Source organism: Malaclemys terrapin, chromosome 5 (genome assembly GCF_027887155.1).
Source record: "Malaclemys terrapin pileata isolate rMalTer1 chromosome 5, rMalTer1.hap1, whole genome shotgun sequence".
NCBI classification, from domain to species: Eukaryota; Metazoa; Chordata; order Testudines; family Emydidae; genus Malaclemys; species Malaclemys terrapin.
Window position 1 is genome coordinate 126,774,917 of NC_071509.1, and position 15,931 is coordinate 126,790,847.

Genomic DNA, 15,931 nt, shown 5'->3' on the forward strand with positions numbered 1-15,931 from the left:
GGTGGTGGCAAAACAAAAATACTAAACTGTAGAGTAACAAAGTCACCAGTACTGGGTGGTATATATTTTCAAGATCCCTGAAAGAATTTAAAAATGAAGGGGCTGAGCTGCTAACAAAAATCAAACACTAAACAGAATCATCTGATCTTCACCTGAATTTTGGACCTGGTGTACATAAAAATACTGATTATGTTAAGAAAATCCAAAACTTTACATTAGGGAGAAGTATTTAACAATAAATTAGTCTAAATGTAAATACGAGGCCGTCCGTTAAAGGAAGGCAACGTAATGCAAACTTCATATATATCCTCATGCGTGTGCATAAGTGTATGTGCTGTTAATAAGAGAGACAAGGTAGGTGATGTAATATCTTTTATTGGACCAACTTCTATTGGTGGAAGGCACACGCTTTCAAACTTCAGAGAACTCTGCCTCATGTCTGAAGAAAATAACCAGAGTGTCTGAGCTAAAGGTGGGGCAGATTGTTAAGCATAAGGGTTTTCACACATGCTGTAGGAAAGCACTTTAAATGATGGGTTACCAGGCAGTAGGGTGTGTTTCAAATTGTCGTCGTGAGCTATAAACCAGTGTCTCTAAGTCCATGGTTTTTCGTGTCCAGCAGAGTTATGAATTTAAGCTCCGAGGCTCATGTTTTGAACATATTGTGCAGGTTTCCTTTGAGGATGAAGACTGCGGGGTCAGATATAGAGTGATCACTTTGTGAATAGTGTTTGCACAGGGGTGATTGGGTGTTTTTGTCTATAATTTTTCTATGTGAGTTAATTTGAGAGTGTAGAGATTGTCTGGTTTCACCCACATAGTCATTGGGGCACTTGGTGCACCAGATGAGGTATACCACATGTTATAATAGGAATGTGTAGGTCCCATAGATCTTGAAAGGTGTGTTGTGGGTGGTTTTAAGTCTGTTAAGATGTATATCCCAGACTTTCTTTGGAGCAAATTCTGTGGTATCAGAGTGTCTGGCTGTAGATAACAGATTTCTTGGGATAGTTGTGGCTGCTGGATCAGTGAAGATGGGTGTGCTGATCCATGGGTATTTTGCATTTAGTCATTTGTAGGGTTCCAAGGTTGAAGCTGATCACAGTGCCAAGGAAGTTGATGCTGGTGTAAGAGAGAGTTTGAGGGACTGGTGGTGGTTGTTGACTGGTGGTGGTTGAAATCTAAGAGAGGATGAAAACATCATCCATGTACCCCAGGTTTGGTGCATAGTGCATTTTCCCAGAAATGTAATGTTAATATATAGTTCATGGAATAAACCACAGCATTAAAATGTTGTTTTAAAAATGCTTTTACTTTCAATACTTTAATTTTTCTCTATATGTTGCTTTTGCTGATCTCCCATCCCCCAATATTAACTCTGATGTTTACCCAGACAACTGTGAAGTTAATATTTTGCATTGATTTTCACCCATTTAATTTTTAAAAATAAACTCTAATAAATTCTTGGATTTTAAATAAAATAAAAACTGAAAATGAAGAGAGTTGTAATTACTAGAGAGGTATATGGTAACCTTTGCAGATAGCATACATATTACTAGAATTTTGAATAAATAGAACCTTTATAAGTAAAGATTTACAACGTCAAAGAGGGATCTAATGCTCCATATCTCAGTGTTACAGCTAATGAACTAATTACACTAGAAATCATGCTACTTTGGACTTCTATAACACCTTCCATCTGTAAATTCCACAGAGTTGCATGTGTTTCTACAGGAATGCGCTAAATTTTGAAGTACTATGTATTGTATAAGTCACTAGCTGTTGATAGTGACCACCAAATGCTTTTTTAAATTGAAGATTGTGAATTCCTAGTAAAATGGTTTCAATTAGCTCTAAAAATTGTTAAATGCACTAAACTGCTGGACAGAATGACAAGGCATTTACTGTTTTTTAATAACTATCATTTTCTTAGCAGATGATGCAGAACCAATTATAGCTATTAGACCAATTTAATCATGAAAAACAACAAGTGATGACTGGATCATAATAGTACCATGGTCAATTTTCTCTCTGTTTTAAGCTATAGTTTAATTTTAATAGTGTATGTCTCTGGCATTTCTCATAAGCAGTGCTTATACTCAGATTACCCATACTCTCTATGGAGGTTTGGGGAGATTTTTTAGCATTAGATTTCTCATCAAGAGAAATCACATTTTGTAAACTTTTTTTTCCAAAGAGGTTGTAAGAACAGGAATTCCTGGAAAGGCCACAAAACGGCAACACAGACACACCATAGCTAGGATAGTGTCTGCAGCCACTCTGCGCCCCTGACATAATGATTTGGGCCACTAGATCGGTATCGGCATGGATACAATAGCCTCAACACAGGCTCACCCTAACTTTCCACTTTACATGTGGCCTGTTTGGGGCCAAAGTGGAGATGCACCCCACTGCACACAGGGTTTGTGGACACCCATCCATGCAGTGCTCCCTCTGCACCACCCTCAGCCCAGCTATACTACAGGGCCTAAGTGGAGTGAGGAGACTCATGAGGACCCTCTGTACCAGAACAAACTTAAAAGTGTTTGATTATTTATTAGTAGAACTATTATTTTATAGGATTACTGGGAAATATCTTAAATTGATTTTATTTATACTCATTTCTAACAGACCAAATCTTCAACTTCTGTCCAAGAAGGAGAGGGAGGGGAGAGAGAGAGGAAAAAAAAATGAAGTACCATGCTGCAAGTCAGTGCAGCAGTGGGGAGAATGGAAGAACAGCCACACTGGGTCAGATCAATGGTCCATTTAGCCCAGTATCCTGTCTCTGACAGTGGCCAGTACCAGAGCTTCAGGGGGAGCGTACAGAACAGAGCAATGTTGGAGACATCCACCCCAGTGTTCTCCTCCCAGCTTCAGAGGTTTTCCCTGAACATGAAGGTGCATCCCCAATAATCTTGGCTAATAGCCATTGATGGACCTATCCTCCATGAACTTGTCTAGTTCTGTTTGGAACCCAGTTATAATTTTGGCCATCACAACAACCCATGGCAATGAGTTCCACAGATGAATTTTGCATTGTGGGAAAAAATACTTCTGGTTTCTATTAAACCTGTTGCTTATTAATTTCATTGGGTGACTCCTGGTTTTTGTTTTGTGGGGAAAGGTAAATAACACTTCTTCTGTTTTTATTTTTTGCATACATTCATGATAATCATATCCCCCTTAATCATCTTTTTTCTAAGTTGAACAGCCATAATCTTTTTAGTTTTCCCTCATATGGAAGCTGTTCCATACCCTTGATCATCTTTGTTGCCTTTCTCTGAACCTTGTCTAGTTCCACTATATTCTTTATTCAAAATATTATGTTCGTAGTACTACTTACACAGCTCTGTCCACTCATACCCATGCTGAACCCAACTACCGCTAGCATATATATACACATCTATTTATCTATGCTACTTATTTGTCCCCAATTACCATAGTAACTAAGCATCTCACAATTTTTAATGTATTCATCTTCAGAGTTTCACAAAACATAAAAAAGGTTAAAATAGAATGTTGGGAATTGCAGCCGATAGCACAGCTGATAAATTGTGGGAACAATCTCATGACTTACATGAAGATAGCACTGACCACCTGTGACAATGCGGTTCTGGTGGAACCCAACTGAGAGTGCCAACTCAGGACAAATTGCTCAAACAAGGCAGTTACAGCCCAAGGCTGGGGTTTTTTCCACCTCTAAGGCAAACCAAACCAGCCAGACTAGGAGGACTTCGGTCTCACCCCCTGGCTAACCGCAAGTCTCACAAGCAATCTCCTTAGACACCCCAGTTTCCCAGTATTACCACCAGTGCCACTCGTTATGGGGACAAATGGTTATGAATACCAATACCCCAGTAAAAGAAAAAGGTTCTCCCGATCCCAAAGGACCAAGCCCCAGACCCAGGTCAATATACAAATCAGATCTTATCCACAAATCACGCTGTTGCCAATCCTTTAGAATCTAAAATCTAAAGGTTTATTCATAAAAGGAAAAGGATAGAGATGAGAGTTAGAATTGGTTAAATGGAATCAATTACATACAGTAATGGCAAAGTTCTTGGTTCAGGCTTGCAGCAGCGATGGAATAAACTGCAGGTTCAAATCAAGTCTCTGGAACATCCCCCGCTGGGATGGGTCCTCAGTCCTTTGTTCAAAGCTTCAGCTTGTAGCAAAGTCCCTCCAGAGGTAAGAAGCAGGATTGAAGACAAGATGGAGATGAGGCATCAGCCTTATATAGTCTTTTCCAGGTGTAAGAACACCTTTGTTCTTACTGTGGAAAATTACAGCAAGATGGAGTCTGGAGTCACATGGGCCAGTCCCTGCATACTTTGCTGAGGTACAAGGCGTATCTGCCTTCTCTCAATGGGTCCATTGTATAGCTGATGGTCCTTTAATGGGCCATCAAGCAGGCTAGGCAGAGTTAACACCATGTTGTCTGGGATGTCACCCAGCAGCATAGCCTAAGTTTGCCATACAGACAGTATAGAGCCAATATTCCTAACTTCAACTACAAAACTGATACATACATATAGACAGCATAATTATAACCAGTAAACCATAACCGTGTCTTAGACACCCCATTTGACCCCCTTTATACAAGATCTGGGTGCCACTACCAGACCTTGGTTGCAACAATGATCTATATGGTCCCAGATTATATCAATAACGTCACACCCCCAACGCAAAATTGATGCAGGAAGGGATGTCACAAACATCACTGACTGCATCCTAAGAGCTCTCCACTCTGGACAATGCATCAGCTACAATATTTTCCTTTCCCCTTATGTGGACTATATCCATTTCATACTCCTGAAGGGCTAAACTCCAACGCAGCAACCTGGAGTTGTTGCCCTTGGCCCTGTGCAGCCAGACCAGAGGGGCATGATCACTCAACACAGTGAATTTTTTATTGTACAAATAGGGCTTAAGTTGCTTGACAGCCCAGACAATGGCATAACATTCCTTTTCAATGGTAGCGTAATTTTGCTCAGTGGGGGACAATTTCTTACTTAGGTATGCCACGGGATGTCTCTTCCCTCCTTCCCCCTCTTGCATCAGCACTGCCCCCAGCCCAATATTGGAAGCGTCTGTACATAGTAAAAAAGGCTTTTCAAAATCTGGGCTGGCCAAAACAGGCTCCTTGGCCAAAGCGCTCTTTATGCTTTGAAAACCCTGCTCACAGGCCTCCGTCCATAGCACCCGGTCTGGTTTTTCCTTTTTCGTCAGGTCTGTGATGGGAGCAACAATGTCGCTGAATCCCTGCACAAATCTCCTGTAATAGTTGGCCAGACCAATGAAGGATTGGACCTGCTTTTTAGTTCTAGGGGTTGGCCAGTTTTTAATGGCCTCTACCTTTACAGGCTCTGGGCGCAGTTGCCCATTGCCCACCCTGTGCCCCAGGTAGGTCACCTCAGCAGCTCCCATTCTGCATTTAGAAACCTTAACCGTTAGATTGGCCTCCCTGAGCCGGTGCAGCACAATCCCTATGTGGTTCAGGTGATCTTGCCACGAACTGCTGAATACGGCCAGGTCGTCTATATAGGCCCTCGCAAAAGATTCTAATCCCCGTAGGACCTCATTTATAAGTCTCATGAACGTAGCCCCTGAATTTCGCATCCCAAAGGGCAGCACTTTGAACTCATATAGGCCCGATTCCACTATGAAAGCGGATTTTCCTTGTGCCTCGGCATCTAGGGGTATTTGCCAGTACCCCTTAGTCAGGTCCAGGGTGCTTATAAACCTTGCCCCTCCCAGCGTATCCAGTAGATCCTCTATTCTGGGTGTGGGGTAAGGGTCAGGCTGGGTGATAGCATTTAGCTTCCTGTAATCCACACAAAACCTCATGGTCTTATCCTTTTTTGGCACCATCACAATGGGAGAGGCCCAGGGGCTCTGGGATCTGGTGATTATTCCCATTGTCAACATGCTCTCCACCTCTTCCTGGATCTGTCTTTGCATCTCTCCCTTGGCCCTGTAAGCTCTGCTAGGGGCTGGGCGGGGACCCACCGTCTGAATGGAGTGTGTCATCCTATCTGTGAGCCCTGGCCTATTGGAGAATGTTTGCTTGTGGTGTTTTAACAGCCTCAGCAGTTCCTTTCTTTGAGGGGGGGTTAAATCCTCCCCCATCTCAATGCTCTCAAGAGGCGTCTCCTCCTGGCTTTCAGCAACCATGTCAATTAAAGGGGCAGATCCTGCCTCTTCCTCAGCATAACAGATTGTGTTCACATTTACCTCCCTTGAATGGTAGGCCTTCATTCTGTTCACATGCACTGTCTGCACACTTCCCTGGACCTGGGGCTTCCTCACATCATAGGTAACCTCATTAATCCTTTCCACTACCTCCATGGGTCCAGACCAAACATCTTTCATTTTGTTCTTCCTGACAGGATCTAGCACCAACACCATGTCCCCTATTTCAAACGCTCTCTCTTTAGCATCTCTGTCATACCAGGCTTTCTGCGTATCCTGGCTCTCTTTCAGATTCTGCTCAACCAACTTCATCATCTCCTGCAAACTCTCCTTGAATTGAGCCACATACTCGGCCACCAGCTGCTCTGCCTCCTCCACATTACCTTCCCACGAGTCACGAACCAAATCTAGGGGCCCCCGGACCTGCCTCCCATAGAGCAGTTCAAAGGGAGCAAACCCTGTAGACTCTTGGGGCACACTCCTGTATGCATACAATAGATACGGCAGCATAACATCCCAGTCATTCTGGCGTCTATCCACATACATTTTCAACATAGACTTCAGGGTTCCATTGAACCTCTCCACAAGACCATTAGTCTGGGGGTGGTAGGGAGCGGCTTTCAGGTGCTTCACCCCACATAACTCCCACAACTGTTTGAAAACCACAGACATAAAGTTAGACCCACGGTCAGACAATATTTCCTTGGGAAAACCCACTCTGCTGAAAATAGAGAACAAGGCCACTGCCACTGTCTCTGCCTCGATATTAGCCAAGGCTACAGCCTCCGGATATCTGGTAGCAAAATCTACCAACACCAGGATGTATTTCTTCCCATTTCTGGAAGGTTTAGGGAGTGGCCCCACAATATCCACAGCTACTCTGGCAAAAGCTTCCCCAATAATGGGCAGAGGCTGGAGGGGCACCTTGCTAGGCCCCCTTAACCCCTTACGCTTCTGGCACAGCTCACAGCTCCTGCAGTAATCTCTCACTGACCCCGAAAGGTGAGGCCAGTAGAAATTCTGCTCTAGCCTGTCACACGTTTTGCCTATACCCAGATGTCCTGCAAAGGGACTATCATGAGCCAACTTCAACAAATCATTGCGGTAACTCTCAGGTACCACAAGCTGTTTGCGAGCTGTTGCTTGGGAATTCTTCCTTCCCCTAGGTGGTTCCCTATACAACAGCCCATCCTGCATAAAAAACCTGCCTCTCTCTTCACAGGCTGGGACCTGACTCTGAGCATCATTCCTGGCCCTCTCTAGAGATACATCACTCTGCTGAGCCACAATGAATTCACTCTGGGTTTTGTTTGGATTCAGAATCATCTCTGATATTTCAGATAAACCCTCACTGAATCCATCTTGAGAGGCACTCTCTGTCTGGTTGCTGCCCCCCTCACTGCCATTAGTCAGGGTATCTGCCCCAGCCCCAAATTCTTTCTGTGACCTGGTCACTACATTAACTTGGCCAGGCACCCCCAATATGTTATTTCCTACCAAGACATCAGCCGGAATCAAATCCCGGACAGCAGCCTTCACATCCCCTTTAAAGCCATCCCACTCCAGGTGGATTCTGGCCATCGGCAGGTTCACAGAATACTCGGATAACGCCACTACCGTCACATACTCCCCCGGCAGCATGTCCTCCGGCTTCACCAGATGTCCCTTGACTATAGTTACATCCGAGCCAGTGTCTCGCCATCCCGTGCATTCAACATCATTGACCTTTGCCTCCATGATAAACCTCTCACTCCCCTGCCATGCCTCAGTCCTGACATAACTGGTGAGCTTATCACCTCCTCCCATGCCACTGGAGACGATGGGGTTAACATTAGCTACTGCTGTGCTTGCACCTGAACTTAAGGTGGAGCTGTTGTGGCTTGGTTCAGCCTGAGTGCTCAGGGTAATGGAGTTGGCATTTATCGTGGCATTTGGGGTTGCTGGCTTTGGGCTGCCCTTCAGGGTCGGGCAATCTGGTCTCATGTGGCCCAGCATACCACAGTGATAGCATGTAATCTGTTCCGTCCTGGGATGAGAGTTCCTACCCTCCGGGCCCCCTTGAAATCCTCTAGAAGAGTCAGGGACAGATTTACTTTTAAATCCCTCCCTCCTCTTGAACTGGGGAGAATGGTGATTAGTTTTCCCCGGGGTTTTACACCCTTCTCGAGCCCTGTTCTGGGTGTGGGCATCCGCAATCTCTGCTGCCCGTAGGACTGACTCAGGGTCCCTGTCACACACAGCTGCTCTCACATGGTCAGGCACGATATCTAAGAACTGTTCCAAAGTTATCAAATCCAGCAGTTTTTCAAAACTCCCATGCGCCTTGGCCCCCACCACCCACTTTTTAACAAAACCCATCAGCTTATGAGCACATTCTACAAAAGTACAATCCTTAGGCATTTTAAACTCTCTAAACTTAACTCTGTAAGATTCAGGAGTAACCTTGAATCGCCTTAACACAGAATCTTTAAACTGCCCATAATCCAAGGCTTCTTGTTCCCCCAAGTCATTAAATACCTCCCTGGCTTTTCCAGTCAGTCTGGTCAGCAGGACAGGCATTCGCTGACCCTCGGGGATCTGGTACAGATTGCAGAGGCGTTCAAAGGTAGACAAAAACTCCTCTATATCCTCAGTATCATTGTAAATGGGACACATCCTTTCCCAGTTTTTCTCATGGCGGGGGGGAGGTGGAGTACCAGGTGGGGATGACTTTCTCCGCTCTTCCAGTACTTGGAGCTGAAGTCTGGCCGTCTCCTGTTCAGCAGCGAGCAGCTCTAGACGTCCCTTACGAGCTCTCTCTTCTCTCTCTTTCTAATTCTGCTATTTTTTGCTTCTCCAGCAATCGAAGATCTGCTAGCTTCTGTTCATGCTCAAATTGCAGTTTACTTGTCACCCTTTGCATTCTAATTTTTTCTGCCTCTTCTGCAGCCTCAGGTAAGGGCTGTGCTCTTGCCCCCTGATCACTGGCTATTAACAGGTTTCTCAGTTCTTGATTTGTAGCTTTCTTTCTAAAGCTTATCCTCTTTTCTGAACACAAATTTTCCAGGGCTTTTTTGCCAAGTCCCTCATATGCTCTTTGCTCAGCCATTGCAGCAGTTCTTTAACCAACAAAACTCTCAATCCCAAAACTCAAATTTGGACAGCGTGGGGTTCTGACCCAAAGCTTAATTGACCTGGTTCTGTGGATCCAAGCACGACTACGCCACTGTGACAATGCGGTTCTGGTGGAACCCAACTGAGAGTGCCAACTCAGGACAAATTGCTCAAACAAGGCAGTTACAGCCCAAGGCTGGGGTTTTTTCCACCTCTAAGGCAAACCAAACCAGCCAGACTAGGAGGACTTCGGTCTCACCCCCTGGCTAACCGCAAGTCTCACAAGCAATCTCCTTAGACACCCCAGTTTCCCAGTATTACCACCAGTGCCACTCGTTATGGGGACAAATGGTTATGAATACCAATACCCCAGTAAAAGAAAAAGGTTCTCCCGATCCCAAAGGACCAAGCCCCAGACCCAGGTCAATATACAAATCAGATCTTATCCACAAATCACGCTGTTGCCAATCCTTTAGAATCTAAAATCTAAAGGTTTATTCATAAAAGGAAAAGGATAGAGATGAGAGTTAGAATTGGTTAAATGGAATCAATTACATACAGTAATGGCAAAGTTCTTGGTTCAGGCTTGCAGCAGCGATGGAATAAACTGCAGGTTCAAATCAAGTCTCTGGAACATCCCCCGCTGGGATGGGTCCTCAGTCCTTTGTTCAAAGCTTCAGCTTGTAGCAAAGTCCCTCCAGAGGTAAGAAGCAGGATTGAAGACAAGATGGAGATGAGGCATCAGCCTTATATAGTCTTTTCCAGGTGTAAGAACACCTTTGTTCTTACTGTGGAAAATTACAGCAAGATGGAGTCTGGAGTCACATGGGCCAGTCCCTGCATACTTTGCTGAGGTACAAGGCGTATCTGCCTTCTCTCAATGGGTCCATTGTATAGCTGATGGTCCTTTAATGGGCCATCAAGCAGGCTAGGCAGAGTTAACACCATGTTGTCTGGGATGTCACCCAGCAGCATAGCCTAAGTTTGCCATACAGACAGTATAGAGCCAATATTCCTAACTTCAACTACAAAACTGATACATACATATAGACAGCATAATTATAACCAGTAAACCATAACCGTGTCTTAGACACTCCATTTGACCCCCTTTATACAAGATCTGGGTGCCACTACCAGACCTTGGTTGCAACAATGATCTATATGGTCCCAGATTATATCAATAACGTCACACCACCTCCACTCGATTACAAGGCTATATTTTTATTTGTCCTTCAGCAATGAATTACGCTCAGGTGCCATGCATTCCTGAGTAGCGCAACAGATGGCAGCTGAGAATCCGCTTTCATGGCCTCTCAGCTGGACCCTCTCCCTATGCTTCAGCAACACTCCACTTATTCATCTTCTGAGCCTTGATAGGGCACAATATAATTACTGCTTTGTTTTTATGGCCCCTATTCCAACTAATTTGAAGCCAAAACATATTGACCCAGAGTGTTTACAGTACATTTCCTATGTGAAAAAGACAAATCACAGCAGTCCACTGGAACTATCTAATCTCTCAGCAATACAGAAGCTAAGATATCACCATGATATCGAGTTTACCTGTTGCAGAGACCTTTCCCCTGTGCATTCAATTAAACATAATGATGGACTGAATGTTATTTTATTATTATTTACAATGTTAAGAGTATGTGGTGAATACCATCTAAGCACAATACTAGAATTTGTAAGCCATTTTTTTCAAGTTCACAAATGCAAGTTCTCCATAATCATCAGTTCCATCTCAATGTGACACCTAAGCATTCACTCTGCTGGTGACTGCAAACATATAATTAAGCCACACTGGAAGTGGTCTATAATGGAAAGGCATTTTCTGTATTTTTCAATATTGCACAATTTTTAACAGTTTTAACATTGTAAGATAGTAAATAGAAAACTTTAAAAAATGCATCATATGGAGGAAAAATGAACTCTCCCTGTCACTGTGATTCTGTAAGAACTCAAAAGCTAAGAAGAGTTTAGCTGGGACGCCTATTGTAGGTATTCTAGGAAGTGGTGTTTGTGATTCATTAGACAGGACTCTTACTTCTGAGTCAGTACCAATGCTGTGGTGTGGTGTGAAGAGGCAACATTCAGCTGGTGAGTCTGATGACATGAATGATTCTGCATGGTGATTCTGATTTACTGTGATGATTCCAGTGAAATGTAAAACTAAAGGTGCTCAGCAATTGTGGTCATACAAGATCTAAAATATTATGGTGATACTTTTTAGAAATGTTGATTAGATTAGATATGAGACACTACTTTTCATAAAAGAGTACAGATACAAACCCTGATGTCCCATCCAGATTCCACTTACAGCAATTACATTCTTCCTATATAAACTACCCCTGGTGTTTCAACTGGATAGAGTACATTTCTTCATACTTGCTCTAAGCTGTTGTCTAATGTTGCTATCTGCTGTTTATTAGCTATTACATTCCTCCCCAGAAAGAAGGGACTGTATTTCAGTGGTGGGCAAAATGATATAGATGAAAAATCCTCCTTCCCTAAATACATTAAATGCATTTCAAATGCTTTCAGATCTGCTACATAAAAGAGTAAATTATTTAGCTTTTATGATAGTCAGGCTTTGTTCACTGGTGTTTCCTTGACATATGGCACTAAAGTTTACGCCACTGTGTAAGAATTCAACAATTTATTACATTTTTGCTTGTACCCTCACTACCATGTTTTTCCATCATTGTGTAACACATAAAGCTGAAACTAATATAGCTTCTTTAAATACCAGGAGCCTACAGGTGAACTGAAAATGACCAGTTACCAAGGAAACTAAGTTGAATAGCTAAAAGTGCTGTGAGTATTGTTATAATAAACAAGATTTAAGAAAGCAGTGTAGCAGTTAAAGAAATACTGACCTGAAATCCTATTTCAGACATAATGTGTGGCATCAACTCATCATCCTAATCAACTAATATTAACCAGCACATGAAAAATAAAAGAGAAGACTGCATCTTTAAAAAATATATTAACCACTGACATGCAGTATATGCCTTAAAATATACTATATACATACAAATATAGCTATGCCATGGTATTCCCGCATAAAACAAGCATGCTTTCGTTTGTACCTCACATCCTATAAAAGCAATCTTCACCCCCATCATCCTCTCCAGCTACAGTCTCATATCTAGTCTCTCCATTTCTCTGTTGGAACTGATGTCGTTCATCATGGACTGGTCATCTGACATGCTTCTCATTTGGGGCCTTTGACACATTCAGCAGATAGCTGGCAGCTTGGTTTGGCATGACAGGTGGTCAGCTTAAGGCTGATGGTTGCTGAACTGCGCCGAGATGACGAATCAAATTCTAACGCTTTTCAGCTTTTACACAAACAAGTTCATGTATGCAATGGCATTCGCTTAGGCATCCAAGCATAGTCATTCCTAGAACTTGAACAAGCTCTAAATGCTGACCTGATTAAGAGAGCCAAAAACTGTAGTCGGTGTCATTTACAACCAAGTGTGACCAAAGCAGTTTTGAGTGTGTTCCATCTCCACAATGCCAGAGTAGCCCAAGAACTCATTATATTTCTTAATGGATACAGCTCAAAACACAAATCCCATACAGTCTACTTGGAATAACACTAGATAGCTCTCTCACATATCTTAAGCACCTGAGGTCATATAACAACCTTCAAAGCAAATTGGCTGGCACTTTATGGGGAGCAAACACTCAAACTCTTCAGTCATCCAGTTTAGCTCTCTGTTACTTTGTAGAAGAATACTATGCTCTGGTCTGGCTCCATTAATCTCACGTCAGATTGGCTGACACTCAACTGTGTATGCATATCGTAACTGGGACAATTCAACCCATACCAGTACCGTGGCTCTCTGCAACATTGATGTGGCAGGAAGAATGGTCTGCAGCTGATGTCACAAACCAGTCCCTTATAACTTACCCGACCACATGTGTACCTGGCTTTGATTTTCCATGCTGCTTATAGGCCTTTCTGAATCTATTTTGAATGGGCCAGGGTCAGTGTGCAGCCAGCTTTCACACCTGTGGCCAACAAGAGGATCCCACATGCGGCTGTGGCCAAAGACAGACAATGTCCCACATCACTGATAACTGCCTTCTGACCAGATTTGATGAGGCAGACACTAATTGCCTTGTCAAGCTTCATAACCAGTAAGATGACCATTTACACCCAGTCATTTCTTTCTGTTCACAATATAGTACTCACTATTTCAGTTGTTCAGATAGTCCCCAACTTCTTAAAAATCATATCTGGTTGCTCTGACATGGTCATTTAACTTAAGGTTTATTTTGTCCCAGGAATAGTTTTGGTTTTTTTAATTAAAAATTGTACTGAGACTGCACTATGATTTGATTACATACTTAGGCTGCTAATAGCTTCTCCAATTGTCTTGTCATCTTGATTACCATTTTCCTGTGAGCTGATTTCCATTTCAAAGAATATTTTACACTTATATTGCACTTCTTGCCTAAGGATCTCAAAGAGCATTATAAATACAGGAATCCCTTGTGGGGATCCACCTCTATGAAATTTCCTGGAAATTACCTGTTATTTGTTCCAACTTAGTGCATCCAAAGGAAAAATATATCGTTTTTAAGCAGTATCTGTATGAGTCCCATAGAAAAATGATTTAGCAGCATCCCTAAACATCTACCAGTTAGGGAAGCTCATCCTATGATCAATCAGTAACATGGATTTGTAAAGAGTGGTCTTGTCAAAGAAATTTTATTACTTTCTCTGAATGAAAGAATTGCAAATGCAAAAGCAGTAAATGTAATGTATTTGGACCAAGATTTTCAAAAATTGGTGCCTAAATATAGATTACTAAAACCATATATAGATCCCTAAATAACTGGCCTCAAAAGTATTATGAGGAGAACAGGGCCTGATAAATTAGGGATAAGATACAAACACTTACAGTTATATTTCTTACAATAATATATATTTCTTACAAAGAGATGAGGAAGGTCTAGGGGTACATTGTTAAATCAAAGAGAAAATTTTTAACAATGGAACTCTCATAAAAGAAAAAAACAAAAAGTTAAACAAAACAGAAAACCCTGTTTACTGCTTTGAAGATTTACCCAACATTCTTCTGTCCTTAAAAGTAAAAAGGTCAAATTTATTTTTTTCCTAAATAAAAGGAAAGCAACCTTTGTTCTCAGAATAAAAACACATGCAAACTGACTGAATTACTTTTGGTGGTTAGCTATGTAAATGTTATGAATGTAGCTGTAAAAGTTAAACGTCATCTAATTTGCACAAAGACTGTTAATAATTTGTACAGCACATAATTAGGCAACTTGTATGCTTCCCTCAGGTCAGGAAAAAAACACTCAAAATTTCCATCTAGTAACAGAACATTTAAAAAAAGAGAAACTTCTGCTTTACTAATCTCCTTTATCAAACTGCTTCCTTCATTTGTGGAAAGGCTATTGTAAAATCTACTATTTATAAATAGATGGATATATTAAAACCCCAGTTGTCATGTACTCTTTACTGTATTCCCCCAGAGGGGGAAAAAGTACAACTAAGATTTGAGAATTTAAACAAAAAAAGAATTATTAAATTGTCAGTTAAGGTTCCAAGAGAATCATTTTAACTACTTCTCCATGAGTGCCTCCTAACCTCCATATATTAGTAAGAAACACACCCAATATAACACTACCCTTTTGCTCATATTTAATACAACAAGGCCTTACATAACCACAGGCAATGTCACATACATACATACATACATAAAAAGTGAAATATACAGGTAGTATATTATAGTCTAGTGCAGGGGTTCCCAAACTTGGTTCGCGGTTTGTTCAGGGTAAGCCCCCGGCGGGCAGCGAGACGCTTTGTTTACCTGAAGCGTCTGCAGGTACGGCTGCTCGCAGCTCCCAGTGGCCACGGTTCACCATTCCCAGCCAATGGGAGCTGCGGGAAGTGGTGGCCCGGCCCACGCTGCTTCCTGCAGCTCCCATTGGCCGGGAATGGCAAACTGCGGCCACTGGGAGCTGCGAGCAGCCGTACCTGCGGACGCTCAGGTAAACAAAGCGTCTTGCGGCCCACCCGCGGCTTACTCTGAACGAGCCGCGAACCAAGTTTGGGAACCATTGGTCTAGTGCATATGATAGACCCCCATCTCAGTCTGTATTAGGAAGCTGGGCAGGGATATAGGGCAAGGATGCTGTAGAGATTACAGTAAGCACACTATGGTTGGGTGAATACAATGCTGTCTATATTTCCTGTTTACACAGACTCTGACCTTCTTGCTCTATACCCCCTAGTGGCTGCTGTAAGCTTTTGCAACTAATACCACAGAGGCATCTCTTTAACTGAAATCAAGAAGGTTTAATGGGAAGGGATAGATCTAGCACATATGTGGAGGATGGCCAGGGCAGGGATGGGGGAAAGGTACCATTTCCCACCCTCTTATTATGGATTGGAATTGCGCTCCGAACAGGAGAATAGATGAAGGGTTTATTATTACTAATTATTATTATTTGTGTATGGTAGCATGCACAATGTAATAGAAACTTTCTATATAGACAAGAAGGCACAATTCCTGCCCTCAGATCATAATCTAAGTAAAGACAGACAAATAGAGGTTTGGAGGAAGAGGAACAAAATAAACAATTTTTTGTAAGTACATAT

General features: G+C 42.5%; 1 protein-coding gene across 22 annotated transcripts in view; it reads right to left on the reverse strand.

Moving 5' to 3' along the window:
* The window catches only part of STPG2 (sperm tail PG-rich repeat containing 2), a 703,121-nt gene that overhangs the window by 416,650 nt on the left and 270,540 nt on the right, over positions 1–15,931 (reverse strand). Inside the window, exons 13-14 of one of the 22 annotated variants that reach the window (XM_054029561.1) lie at positions 12,168–12,220; positions 9,499–10,076 (exon numbers count right to left, since the gene is read on the reverse strand). The exons of the other annotated variants lie outside the window; for them this stretch is intronic. Of the exons in view, the coding sequence (XP_053885536.1) occupies positions 12,200–12,220 (21 nt within the window). The 3' untranslated portion in view covers positions 9,499–10,076; positions 12,168–12,199. Of the gene's footprint in view, positions 1–9,498; positions 10,077–12,167; positions 12,221–15,931 lie in introns of those variants that run through there. 22 annotated transcript variants of the gene reach the window in all.